This window comes from Chrysochloris asiatica, unplaced genomic scaffold (genome assembly GCF_000296735.1).
Source record: "Chrysochloris asiatica unplaced genomic scaffold, ChrAsi1.0 scaffold00018, whole genome shotgun sequence".
NCBI classification, from domain to species: domain Eukaryota; kingdom Metazoa; phylum Chordata; class Mammalia; order Afrosoricida; family Chrysochloridae; genus Chrysochloris; species Chrysochloris asiatica.
The window spans coordinates 27,127,904-27,142,965 of record NW_006408536.1 but is presented as its reverse complement, the minus strand read 5'-3'; the positions used below and the strand labels follow the sequence as shown (position 1 = coordinate 27,142,965).

Sequence of the window (15,062 nt, the reverse complement as noted above, 5' to 3'; positions counted from 1 at the left end):
TACCCAGAGAAGCAGTGATGCCTGAGATGGAGGCAGAGAAGATGATGTGAAGAGATGGAGTGGCTGGGGACTTGAGATCCAGAGAGGGAAAGGGGCTGTGTGCTGAGGACCATGGCGGGGGTGGGGGGCAGGCTTGCAGGGTATACCCTTTGGTTGGGTGGTGATGCATGGACGGGATGGTAACTATGGCAATGAAACGACGTATGATAGAATGAATGTAAAACTAACGTTCTCCCATGTAAACTATCACACAATTCACAATAAAACATTTATTTTAAAAAAATTTATCTGCACTCTGGCTGTCGAATTGATTTTAATCAACTTTTAGAAAAGACAAATATATCATTTGTCATGTAATCTCCTTGCTTTTCAGTACACTTTGCCTATCTGTCAACAAGCCTTCAGATTCCCTTATTAAAAAATATTTTAGGCTGAGCTGCAGGCCATGAATGCACTATTGTCTTCACTTCTTCATCAGAGGTGAATCTTCATCCTTGAAGGGCTGCTTTCAGGGGACCAAACAGGTGAAAGTCCCATGGAGCAAGATTAGGATTATAGGAAGAATGTTCTAACACCTCAGAATGAAGTGTTTGTGGAGTGTCAACAATGTGGGCAGAGGTGTGTGTACGTGTATTGTCATGCATGACCACAATGTCCTTCAATAGCAGTCCTCTGCATTTAATCTGAAGTTTAGGTTTCAGCTCTTCAGTGAGCATCTCACTGTAAGGACCACCATTGATTGTTGAACATTTTCCTGATAGTGTTCCAATACTGGCCCTAGCAAATCCCAAGTCTGTCGTATATAATTTTGTAGGCAGAGCCACGGCTGATTTGCAAATTATTTGCCACATGTCTTATTTGACAGACTTGTTCCATGTGCATGCTCAATGTTGTCCTCAATCGTGGACATGGACAGATGTTTTCATGTAATCAGAGTGCGGATAATTTTTTACTCACCCTCATAGTTAACACTTGAGCCCACTGCTGCTGCCATTGTGCCAATCCATCTCCTTGGGGGTCTTCCTCTTTTTCTCAGACCCTCCACTTTATCAACCATAATGTGCTACTCCAGAGACTGGTCCTGTCTAAAGTATGAGAGACAGAAAATCCTGGATGTACTTCTATCAAGACAGATTTGTTTGTTAATTTAACAGTCCATGGTACTTTCAACACTCTTCTCCAACACCATAATTCAAATGGATTGGCTCTTCTATGATCTTCCTTATTCACTGTCCAACTTTCACATACATATGAGGTGATGGAAAATACCATGACTTGGATCAGGAGCACCTTAGTCTTCAAATTGACATCCTTGCTCTTAAGCATTTTAAAAAGCTTTTTCAGCAGATTTGTCTAATGCAACATGTCGTCTGATTTCTTGACTGCTGCTTCCATGAGCACTGATTCTGCATTCAAGCAAATTGAAGTCTTTGACAACTTTTATTCATTTATCATGATGTTCTTTATTGGTACCACTGTGAGGATTTTTTTCCCTTATATTGAGGTGTAATCCGTAATGAAGGCTATATAATCTTTAATCTTCAGCAGTATTTTAAGTCCTCCTCACTTCCAGCAAAAAAAGGTTGTATCATCTGCATATTGCAGGTTGTTAATGAGCCTTCCTCCAATCCTAATGCTATGTTCTTTTTCATATAACCAGTTTTTCTGATTAGTTGCTCAACATACAGATTGAATAAGAATGGTGGAAGGATACAACCCTGGCACACAGCTTTCTTGATTTTAAATAATTCACTATCCCCTTGTTCTGTTCTAACAACTGCCTTTTGGTCTATGTACAGGTTCCTCATGAGCAAAATTGTTCTGGAATACTCATTCATCGCAATGTTAAGCAATGATTTGTCATGGTCCACAGAGTTGAAAACCTTTGCATAGTCAATCCTGCACAAGTAAACATGTTTCTGATATTCTTTGCTTTCAGCCAAGATCCATCTGACATTTGCAGTGACATCCCTACTCTTCTGAGTCTACCTTGAGTTTCTGGCAGTTCCCTATGTACTGTTGCAATGCTTTTTAAATTATCTTCAGCAAAATTTTACTTGCAAGTGATATTATTGGATGATTTCCGCATTCCGTTGGGTCACTCTCTTTGGATTGGGCACAAATAGGGATCTCTTCCAATCATTTGATCAGGTAGCAGTTCTCCAAATTTCTGGGCAGAGATGAGTGAATGCCTCTATTGCTGCATCAGTTTGTTGAAAGATTTCAGTTTCTATTCTGTCAGTTCCTGGAGCCTTAGGTTTTGTCAATATCTTCAGTGTAGCTTGGGCTTCTTCCTTCAGAATCATTGGCTCTTGGTCATATGCTACTTCTTAAAATGGCTGAACATTGACCATTTCTTTTTTGTTCAGTGACTTTGTGTATTTCTTCCACCTTCTTTTGATGCTTTCTGTACATTCAATATTTTGTCCACAGAATCCTGCAGTATTGTAAGTCGAGATTTGAATTTTTTCTTCAGTTCTTTCAGATTGAGAAATGCTAAGGATCTTTTTCCCATTGGGTTTTCTAAATCCAGATCTTTGTACATTTCATTATAATACTTCACTTTGTCTTCTCAAGCTTGCCTTTTGAATTTTCTGTTCAGCTCTTTTACTTCCTTATTCCATTCACTTTAGCTTCTTTTTGCTGGTGATTAAGTTTCAGAGTCTCTTCTGACAATCATTTTGGCCTCTTCTTTCTTTCCTGTCTTTTTAATGACCTTTTGCTTTCTTCTTTTAAGATGTTCTTGATGTCATGACACAACACTTCTGGTCTTTGGTTATTAGTGTCTAATGCATCAAATCTGTTCTTGAGATGATCTTTAAATTCAAGCAGGATATATTCAAGGTCATATTTTAGCTCTTGTGAATCTGTTTTATTTTTCTTTAGTTTCAGCCTGAAGTTGCTTATGAGCAATTGTTTATCTGTTCCGCAATCTGTCCCTAACCTTGTTTTGGCTGATGATATTGAGCTTCTCCACTGTCTTTTCCCACAGATGTAGTCAATTTGATTCCTATGTATTCTATCTGGTGAGGTCCAGGTGTATATTTGCCATTAATATTGTTTACAAAAAGGTATTTGCAATTAATAAGCTGCTGATCTTATGAGAGTCTATCATGCGATCTCCAGCATCATTTCTCTCACCAAGGACATATTTTCTAACTACTGCTCCTTCCTTTGTTTCCAACCTTCACATTCCAATCACCAATAACTATCAATGCATCCTGATTGCATGTTTGATCAATTTCAGACTGAATAAATTGATTGTTATTTGTTGTTGTTGTTAAGTGCCGTCGAGTCAGTTCCAACTCATAGGGATCCTGTTTAGAGTTTCTGAGGACCGACTGGTGAGTTTGAACCACCGACCTTGAGGTTCAAACAACCTTGTGGTCCAGTACTTATCCTACAGCGCCATACCAGTACTCCGAAGAATTTGGTTGTTGTTATTATTAAGTACCATGGAGCTGGTTCTGACTCATAACCCTGTACAGGGATTTCGAGGCTATAAATCTTTTCAGGAGCATAAAACCTCATCTTTCTTCCATGGAACAGCTGGTAGTTTTGAACTGCCGACTTTGAGGTTAGCAGCCCGATTTGTAACTACTACGCTACCAGAGCTCCTTCTAGGGTATATCTAGAATCAATCTCTTTTGAAATATAAAAGAGGTTCAAAAAGCAAATGAGCCAGCAGAGACTGAGGAAGCGAGACGATAAGCACATGAAGACTGTCTAGGAACAGAAGCTCAGAAAAGACTAGTCCTTACTCCAGAGTCTACACACAGAGAAAGTCTGAATTTGGTAGAATTCTTCAATTTCATCATCACTGGCTTTAGAGTTTGTTGTGTAAATTTGAATAATATTGGTATTAGCTGGTGTTCTTTGTAGACTATGGATACTATCCTATCACAGCATTGTACTTCAAGATAAGATTTTGAAATGTTCTTTTTGACAATGAATGCAACATCATTCCTCTTGAATTTGTTATTCCCAGCACAGTAAACCATATGATTACGTGATTCAAAATGGCCAATACCACTCCATTTCAGCTCACTAATGTCTAGTATATTGATTTTAGAATAGATAGGGATTGTAATATCTGCCCAAATAGACTTTATATGGTAAAAATCAGGATTAAAGATAAGTATTGGAGTCCTGGTGTGGCACTGTAGATAAACACTGGACTGCTAACTACAAGGTATGCAGTTCAAAACTCACAATTGCTCATTAGAAACCCTATACAGGGTCGCCGTGAATCAAAACTGATTGGAAAGCACTTAACAACAACATAGATAAGTAGCTCTAATACGGATAAAACATTTAAGTCGCCAAAAAGAGAGAAGGTTCTGAGCTTGTATGTACTTAAAAACAGCTTTGAAGGTCATAAAGCAAGAAAAATGACAGAGCTCTGAAAACTTGGAAATTTCATTATTTTAGAGGAAAACTTAAATGTTTATTTTCTAGTGATTAATTGGACTCCGGTGTGGCTCTGTAGGATCGGCACTGAATTGCAAACCACAAAGTCGGCAGTTCAAGCCTACTAGCTGCTCCTTGGAAATCCTATATAGGGTTGCTATGAGTTGGAATCGACTCGACAGCACCTACCATCAACAATAACAACTGATAAGGCTAACTTAAAAAGCCAGTGAGTTTATGGAAGATTTGAACACACAATAAGCAGGTTTATTCTAATGGTTAATATGCAATATACCAAACATAAGTGAGAATACCCACTTGTCTCAAGCTCATTATGGAATAGTGACAAGAATTGAGTAAGCAAGCACTAAGCCTAATATGTTCTAGTCATGGAATCTGGAAACCAATAACAGAAAAACACAATTTTTGAAAAACACTTAAGTATGGAACTTTACAAAGAAACTTTCAAAGAATAATAATGAACTGATGATAATGGGGGGGGAGGGGGGGAACTACAAATAAAAAACTTGGAAGATGTGGCTAAAATCATGAAATTTATAGGGACGTTTATAGCCTTAAGGGCTATATTAGAAAAGAAAATTGTTTCAAAATGAATGAGTTAGGAAAGACAGTAAATTTAGCTCAGAGATAGTTAAAAGAAAATAAATCAGGGTAAGAGCAGACATACAATTAAGATTCAATAAAAAAGAACAACCCAGTGAAAAGTCAGATCTTTGTGGTGGTGGCTGTGTGCCGTGGAGTCGGTTCCGACCCACAGCGACCCTGTATAGGGTTTCCAAGGCTGTAAATCTTTATGGAAGAAGAAAGCTTCATCTTTCTCCCATGGAACAGCTGGTAGTTTTGAACTGCTGATCTTTGTAGTGCCAATAAAAAAATAAAATAAAATTACAAATCTATGGCAAAATTATACGAGAGAGAAAGAAGGCATGTAAACAATATTAGGAATAAAAGAGGGGGTAATAAAGAGACACAAAACTAAAACTGTGCGAGAAAATGCGAAATAACTCATGAGCTATACCATTGAATGAAAAAAAGATAAATAGAAACATTCCTTGAATAATACAGATGACCAAGAATGACTTAGAAGAAAAAGCCAATATGAATATTTTATAATCATTAATAAATTAATCAGTCATTAAAAATCTTCCTTAAAATTATACTAAATCAAAAAATGACTTTTAACAAATATCCAAGGAATAAATATAATATTTTGGGGAATAGGAATATCATTATCTTTGCTATATTTGTTGTTCTCTCTTGCCTTCAGAATGAAATATCCCTAACGAAAATATTAGCCACCTGAAATTGCTTCTATATAATTAGATTCAGCAAGTGTTTAATATTAAAATAAATAAATGTATGCATGCAAACAAACATATGTGTGTGTATATATATGTGTGTGTGTACACCTATGTTTATACGTGTATGTAGACACACACACTCCCTCTCACTGAAACCTGCACTATACCTGCTAATATTTTCAGAAAAGAAATACATTTTACAAATTCTAAGGAAAAAAACAAACAAGAATCTAGCTCTTTTTTCAACTCTCGAATTGCAAATAGATAAAATACAAGACTCTTACAAATATAGAACCTGACAATCTATAAATTAAAACCTGAGAGTTAAATTTCATGTCTTCCACCTCAGATGAGAAGGGTTGTATAAGAAGGTTGAGTTTTAACTAGATACTTTATTAAATTATTTAAAAATTACAATAGGATGATCCAATGAAACATTCGTTATACAAATAAACTCCCTTTAGGAAAGGTTCAGAGTCCGAATGGTTTGGCCCTTCAACATCAGCTAACTGGAAGAAGTCTTTGCTGAAACTTAAGGGCAAAGAAAGGCCACATATTCTCAGTTCATATAGCCTTACAGGTGTAACAAGAGAAAACAAACAAACAAACAAAAGCTGCAACATAGGATGCTGAAACAAAGAAGTGAAAGCATTGTAATCCCACTCGATTTAGAGAATGCATTATATTAAATTCCCTGTGCTATGTCCACCACTTGATTATCATTGTGTTGGACTGTGGTGACTTGTGTTTCTGTGATGCTGGAAGCTATGACCCTAATATTCCAAATATCAGCAGGCTCATCCTTGGTGGAAAGGTTTCAACAGAGTTTTCAGACAAACACAGGTTAGTAGGAAGGAGCTAGCCATTGACTTCTGAAAAAAATGCCCACTGAAATGAAACCCTTATGAATAGCAGCAAAACATTATCAGATATCGTGCTAGAAGATGGGCCCCTGAGGTTAGAAGGTGCTCAAAATACGACTGAGGAGGAGCTGCCTCCTCAAAGTAGAGTTGACCTTAATGGCACGGATAGAGTCAAAGTTTTGAAGAGCTTCATTTGTTGGTGGGGCACAACTCAAATGAGAAGAAACAGCTGCACACATTCAATGATAATCAGAACATGCAATGTATGAAGCATGAATCTAGTTAAATAGGAAGTTGTCAAAAATGGAATGCTTGAAGATCAATATCCTAGGCATTAGTGAGTTGAAATGGACTGGTATTGACCATTTTGATTCAGTCTACTATGCCAGGAGTGACAAATAGAAGAGGAATGGCACCCCATTCATCATCAAAAAGAATTCTATTTCAAGATCTGTCCTAACGTACAATGCTGTCAGTGATAGGATAATAGTCATATGTCTACAAGGAAGACCAGTTAATACGACAATTATCCAATGCCAAAGATAAAACAATTGAAGATTTTTACCAACTTCTTTATTTTGAAATTGATCAAATATACAAGCAAGTTGCATTGATAATTACTGGTGATTGGAGTGCAAAAGTTGGATACAGAGAAAGATCAATAGTTGAAAACTGGGAGTTTAGTTTACGAGTGTGCAGGGAAGGTAGGCGGTGGTGGTGGTTATATGCCGTGGAGTCGGTTCTGACTCATAGAGACCCTGTACAAGGTTTCTGAGGCTGTACATCTTTATGGGACTAGAGCGCCTCATCTTTCTCCCATGGAACAGCTGGTAGTTTCGAACTGCTGACCTTAAGATTCGCAGCCCGATTCATAACCACTATGCTACCAAAGCTCCTTCCCCACTAAATAGTTTTCATCTTGTCTAGATGGGTCAGGTGAAAAGAGATGGGGATAAGATTCTTATGATTCAATCGTGAGTAACTGTTATCATGACTAATTGCGACGGTCACAACTGTAAAGGTAGAAGTTTTGTAACAAAAGTGGGGGAGTAATTAATCTTACAGTCCAGAAATAGAAGACCCTAGGATCATCAAGGGAGAACAGCACAAGCAGAACGTGGGACCCTAATCCAGAGAAGCAGCGACACCAGAGACGGAGGCAGAGATGAGGACATGGAGAGAGAGCAGCTGAGGACTCTGGACTCATGGAAAGAGAGGAGCTGCTAGGTGCTAGCGGCCAGGAGGCAGGCTTGCAGAATGTGTCTTTTGGTTGTTTAAATTATGATATGCTCCTGAGTGTTTCTGTGTACATCCCCCCAATAAAGCAAACAAACAAACAAACAAAAAACCCAGAAGGAGTGGAGGCAAATACTGTTGAGTGATGATACACGGAGAAGACTGTAACCATTGCAATGAAATAATGGTGTAAAGCTGATGTTCTCCTATGTAAACTATCACTCAGTTCACAATAAAAACTTAAAATAGTTGAAAACTGTAGCCTTGGTGACAGAAATGCCATTAGAGATCACATGCTAGAATTTTGTAAGACCAACAACTTATTCACTGGAAATAGCTTTCTTCGACAACATAAACAGCGACTTGATGTGAACCTTACCAGACGGAATACACAGATATCAAATCAACTAGATATGTGCAAAGAGATAATTGAGAAGTTCAATATCATCAATTGGAACAAGGTCCTGGGTCAACTGTGGACCAGGTCATCAACTGCTCACAGCTGAAGAAGACTAAAACAAGTCCACTAGAGTGGTACTTTGAATATATCCCACCAGAATTTAGAGACCCATCTCAAGAATCGATTTTACGCATTGAACACCAGATGAGTGTGATGACATCAAGGACATCATACATGAAGAAAGCAAAAGGTCATTAAAAAGAAAGGGGGGGGGGGAAGAGATCAAAATGGATGTCAGAAGAGACTCAAACTTGCTCATGAACATAGAGTAGCTAACGTAAATGAAAGCAATGATGAAGTCAAAGAGCTAAACAGAATATTTCAAAGGGGGTCCAAGAAGACAAAATAAAGTATTACAATTAAATGTATAAAATCTGGAATTAGAAAATCAAAAGGGAAGAACACACTTGGCATTTCTCAGGTAAAAGAACTGAAGAAAAATTCAGACTTCAAATTGCAATATTGAAGGATTCTGTGGACAAAAAATTGAACAAAGCAGGAAGCATCAAAAGAAGATGGGAAGAATAGAAAGTCATGTTACCAAAAATAATTGTTCAACATTCCGTCATTTCAGGTTGCATACGATCAAGAACTGATAGTACTGAAGGAAGAATTGTAAGCTGCACTTAACGCATGAGCAAAAAACGGAGCTCCGGGAATTGATGAAATACCAAACGAAGGATTTCAGTAAACTGATGCAGCGCTGGAAGTATTCACTACTCTATGCCAAGAAATTTGGAAGACTTGGCCAACTGACTGGAAGAGATCCATATGCATGCCTATTTTCAAGGAAAAGTTGATCCAGCAGAATGCAGAAATGGTCGAACAGTATCATTAATAGCACACACAAGTAAAATTTTGCTTAAGATAATTCAAAATAGTTGCAACATTACATTGACAGGAAATGTCAGATTCAAAGCAGATTCAAAAGACTTCGTGGAACAAGGGATATCACTGCTGATATCAGATGAGTCTTGAATGAAAGCAGAGAATACCAGTTAGATTTTTACTGTGTTTTGTTGACTGCGTAAAGGCATTTGATTGTGTGGCTTATAACACATTATGGATAACATTGGGAAGAAGGGAATTTTGGAGCGCTTAAATTGTGCTCATGCATAACGTGTACATAGGCCACGAGGCAGTTGTTTGAACAGAACAAGAAGAGGATGCTCCATGGGTTAAAGTCAGGGAAGAAGTGAATCGGGGATGCATGAGCAAATTGTCTGAGGAGAAGCTGGACCTGTAGCATGATATGCTCCATTTAAAAACTTTTGCATTTGGCAGGAGAACTTTCTCTTTTTGGTTACAATATTTTTCAGGAAACGCTAGTTCAGTTTTCTCTTTGCTTCAAGATTTTATAAGTGCACAAAATAGTCCCAATGCGTAGTCTTTGAAAGCATTAGATCCCTGACAAGATGCCATTTCAGATTATGGGGATGGTTATCTTAGCAAGAATTCCACAAGGTTTCATTTTTATGTACTTTTTTCTCCTAAAGGAGCTCTGGTAGCGTAGTGGTTACGAATCGGGTTGCGAACCTCAGGGTCAGCAGTTCGAAACTACCAGCTGTTCCGCGGGAGAAAGATGAGGCGTTCTGCTCCCGTAAAGATTTACAGCCTCGGAAACCCTGTACAGGGTCGCTATGAGTCAGAATCGACTCCACAGCACATAACAACAACAACAACAATACTTAAGTAAGGAGTGTGTGGCACCAGTCGGCAAGGTCAGTTTGAACTGCAAGGTTAGCAGAACAAACTCACCAACCACTCCTCAGAACCCCTATAAAGGGTCACTATGAGTCGGAACTGATTCAATAACACTTAACCAAAATAACAAGACACTTAGGTAAAACAAAACAAACCTTTAATGCCTAAAAAGTGTATCCCATATATGAGTAAAAATCTCTCTCAAAGCTTAGTGTTATTGAAAGACATAATTATTCTCCAAAATCGTTGTAGAATTTCCCTGTTCATATAATGGACTTATCCCAACTAAAGGACAAAGACACTTTCAAACAAGGGACACCTGAATCCTTCGGTATGCAAATCAATTAAGATAAATCTGTCATCGTATTGATGAAAGCATCCTCGAATTTCTCCATGCTCCATTTGTGTTCCACATCACCTCAAATCCTTGTCTACACAAGATGGTAGAGCCTTAGCAAAATACACATATTGTTGTTGTGAAGTGTCGTCGAGTCAGTTCCGACCCATAGCAACCCTATGCTCTGAGGAGCAGTTGGTGAGGTTGAACCGCCTACATTGCAGTTCAAATGATTTTGCAGTCTGGCACATTAACTCACAGTGCCACCCCAGGACTCCAAAATACACATATTGTTGTTGTTGTTAGGTGCCAGAGAGTTGATACCAACTCATAGCGACCCTATGCACAGCAGAACGAAACACTGCCTGGTCCTGGGACAACCTCACTACTGTTGCCATGCCTGAATCCATCGATGCTGCCACTTGGCCAATCCGTCTCGTTGGGGGTCTTCCTCTTTTTCTCTGACCCTCCACCTTACCAAACATGATCTGCTTCTCCATAGAACACGTTAATTTTTTTAGATCAAAGTAACAAGTAACAAAAATATACTTCCTTGGTACGCTATTGCTTCCTTCAAAACTCAATACTTATGTTACAATAACAAGGAATAACAATAACATCACAAGAAAGTCCATATGTTCACAAATATGTGACTACTGAAATATTAGAGCCACCCGAGTGTCATATACTTATAGCAAATTTTTTTTTCTTCCCATTCTGGCATAAATGGCGTGTTTGGGAGCATACCTCCTCTGCCAATATGTTACTTGATCAAATGCTCGTAAGCACATTTTTTTTTTTTGGAATGGCTGAAAACAAACACTCACAAGCATTTTTAGCTGAATGTCTGTAAAAATGCATCGGTGTATTGGGTGCTGTTTATATGCTTCATTTTCTGTAATTAAGAAATAAAATGTTCTACCGTTAATTGTTGGGTCCTAGCTTCGTGATCATACCAAGGACACCTAATCCATTGGCTTGATTAGACATGTAAGCAGGGCTTAATTAAAGAATTGCATTACTATTACAAAAATGGATACTGTAAAATGCTATCTCCCCATAACTTTGGGGATGTTATTTAAAGAATTAATAACTCCCCTGTATTAGTCTACAAGTAATGAGCAGAACTTGACTCCCAGGTTGAAGTCTCAAGGCTGGAGGTTGTTGAATACCAAGCATCATGATGTTTAAAAAAAAAAAAAAAATCACTAAAAGACATTAGTCCAATCAAAGGGACAGTTTTGATAAGTGGGGGAGGGGAATGAATGATCTGGCATGAATTTTGATTTGTTTGTTTGGGGGAAAACAAAAAAATTAAACTGGAAAGAAAGAAAAAGAAAAATAACAAAGATTATCTTGGTTTCTAAAAATTGACAAGCTGTGTCAATTTCTGAAGAATGTATTTTAGAGACATAACTCATCCAGGCAGCATCTTTGCTATTATAAACTTTAGCAGTACTTTCTGGAACATGGTCAGCGTCTGTTTGTCCTTGTCTGCATCACCACAGTCCTTGGATTTTACCTGGAATCCAAGGTCGGTGGTTCAAGCTCACCAGCTGCTCCTCAGAAACCCTACACAGGGTCACTACGGGTTGGAACTGACTCAACAGCACTTAGCAACAACAATCGGACTTACAGGTGGATTTGCTCCTGTGCTATCCAAGTGTGACTTTTGTTTCCCAAGTGACACATAGAAGCAGGGATTCTCTTCCAGCACCCTAGCACATCAGGAAACAGCCAAGCCAAATCCCAGATGGACTCCATTAATCCCACGTCCCAAAACAAATGACGTGATTCAAGTAAACATTAGTGTGAAGGAAAAGTGATAGGAACCATTTGCGGAAGGTGACGGTTATCTCTGAGTGGTAACACTCTTTTGTCCATGTGATTCACTGTTTGCTCAACAACATGGTGTGTATTTTTCCTGAGAGGAAGGATCTCAATGTATATTTACTTGAAGTTCTTAATTTAGACTTCCTTTCCTTTTAATTGGTGTCCTGTAATCTAAAATTAGCTGATGAACATGGTCTCTTGTTATCAGAAGCAAACTCTCTCAGCTGAGTTTTCAATAATTACACCCACAGTCGCCTAAGGTTGGTTGATCAGCCAGCTGGAGACGCGGCTTGCTAGTTCTTCCCTGGTGCATTCTCTCCATATTTAGAGAGGTGTTTTTTTATTTGACATAGAGTCGTATTAATTATTATACCCCAGGCTGGAGTTAGGTCAAAAATTTCATGTTACAAGTGAAGTGCAAACAGTATTGCTTATAATCTTACTGGATAAAGAGACTACAAGGAAAAAAATTCTTTCATGAAACCCGAGATGGCCAGAAATCTTAGTTCACCAGTAAGCACGTATCATTTACACAAGACATAAATAAAAGGTCCCATGCATTCGAAACCCCACATTTGCTACAGATATTCCTCCTTCTGTTCTTTTGTTTGTGCAGTAAGTAGATAAAGGTGCAATGCAAGTGAAATTAGTTATCCCTGATGAGTGAGGAAAACAAACACTCAAAGCCAGATTTGATCTGCCACCCTTTTGTGTTCATTTTCTTTCTCTCTCTTTCTCAGAGAGGCCGCCAGGATTGAAACTGATCCAGATTTTCAGACTTCGCCCTTACCTTGACAACGCTAAAATTACAAGCAGCAGTCAACTTTTACAAGATACTCTCATTGTGTGATGTTCCTAGGCTGCCAAAAACATGCTAAAACGAATCCGATAACAGAAGTGAAGAGCAAACCTTCACCTGCCACGTAGCTATCAGTGAATACACTTTGGGTTCCCAGGATTATTTGCTGGCAGAAAGGGGTTGGCTTAAGGAGGATTGGACTAACCTTCAATTTGTCATAGCGCTCACTCAAAGCTGCCACCTGGTGATCGCGGTGCCGCCCGACCAGCTTACACAAGGCACAGATTAACTGGTCATCAGTCACACAGTACATATTCACTTTCTCCTCCTCGTGTTCCAGACACATCAGCCCCCGGATGTGGGAGTCTGGAATGGGTTCAATCAGACGATGGCCTGTAAAGGGTTTCTTGTTGGGGTGAGTGGCTTTCAGGCACTCATCACAGTAGGACACTTCACAAGTGACACAGGTCTTCACGGCGTCCTGGGCAGGCTCCTGGTCACAGAACTGACAGAGCACTTTCTCGGCGGAGGTCATGGTGTTGGTGTCAAATGCCCGCTCTCGGCGGGTTTCACTGGGGGAACTGGGCCCACTCACAGATGCCTTCTGGAACCGATCGATGATGTTCTGCAGGGTGACGTTACGTTTGAGCCCGTCTAGACCTCGCTGGCTGAGGGTGATGACATGCCGGCAGGTGGGGCACTGGAAGGCGGTGATGGACTCTACAGGTTCGTTGGTGGCACAATGTGACACGAGGATACGGTGGGCGCAGTTGAAGCAGAGGCTGTGGGCACAGGGCAGCAGGAGAGGGTCCTCAAAGAGCTCCAGACAAATAGGGCAGGTCAGTTCCGACTCCAGTGTTTCCATCTTCAGGCAAAACTCTCCTGTTTCATCAGCAAAATCCCAGGAAGCTGATCAGCTATCTGCAAACAGAACAGGAGATCTGATTAGCAACACAGGGGTCAGTCATGGGGAGTCATCAACTTCGCCTGCTTATTTGAATCACTCCAAGCGCCAGGCTGCCAGAGGGGGGGGACCTGGTGTGCATTCCAAGTCATTCTCTTTCTAGTCACTAGGAACAGAAGGAGGGAGAAAACACACCCGCACGCCAGCACACCAGTGCACATTTTCTCCCACATTCAAAGCACTACGAACAGCAATTTTATTTTTTTCAGTTGTATTTTTTAAAAGACCTTACACCAAACTGGCACATGATCAAAACTGTCGCTTACATGTGTATTCAATCACAACTTTGAGTTGAAAATGAAAACGCAAAACAATCATTAAGGACAATAGATTCGTTCAGAACTTTGAATGTGTGAACATATATATTAATGGACATTATATTAATGGATATTAATATATATGTTCACACATTCAAAGTTCTGAACGAATCTATTGTCCTTAATGATTCTTTTACGTTTTTGTTTTTTATAACAAATACATGTGGTGCTATAGGATAAGCACTGGACTGCAAACTGAAAGGTCAGTAGTTCAAGCCCATCAGCTCCTTGGAAACCCTATACAGGGTCACTATGAGTCAGAACCGACTTGATGGCACTTTAACAATAACAAAAATCTCTATCAGAAAAGTTGTCAAATAAATCATTTTTGCATGTACAATTCAACAACACTGATTACATTCATCACCTTGGGCAGCCATCAGCACTAATGTACAAGAGGGCTTCGAAAAGGTTGTGAAGAAATAAAATGTAAAAAAACAATGGGATTTTTCTCACAAAGTTTTTGAAGGGCCCTCATATGTGTGCTTTAAGAACATCCTATTCTGACAGGCTGGGTGGCAGGAGACCCAGCCTCACTCACACCAGACCCATGGAGGCCTGGGTGGGCAACCTCCACCAGCTTTGTTGTTTCCCTGCAGGGCGCCCCCAGGGGGACCCAGCTACACAGTCCCCTCACCATAAAGCCCTGGACGCTTTTACAATCCTGAGTTCATTGGGGTGAGGAGGAGGTCTCATGCTCATTAGCAAACCTGGGAATCAAGCTTCTTTGAACTATCTCTCTTTCAAAAACGATCAGCAGAAATCTGTGGTAATGGGGATGCGAATATGGGAACCGTGGGAGGAGAGGACCCTTTAC

The 15,062-nt window shown here is 39.5% G+C and overlaps 1 protein-coding gene across 2 annotated transcripts in view; it reads right to left on the bottom strand.

The window, feature by feature from the left end:
- Positions 1-15,062, bottom strand: part of MID1 (midline 1 (Opitz/BBB syndrome)) — a 225,943-nt gene that overhangs the window by 140,889 nt on the left and 69,992 nt on the right. The window contains exon 2 of one of the 2 annotated variants that reach the window (XM_006835640.1): positions 13,170-13,885. In XM_006835640.1, coding sequence (XP_006835703.1) covers positions 13,170-13,829 — 660 coding nt within the window. In that variant the 5' untranslated portion in view covers positions 13,830-13,885. Of the gene's footprint in view, positions 1-13,169; positions 13,886-15,062 lie in introns of those variants that run through there. The other variant, XM_006835641.1, reaches the window with a different exon arrangement.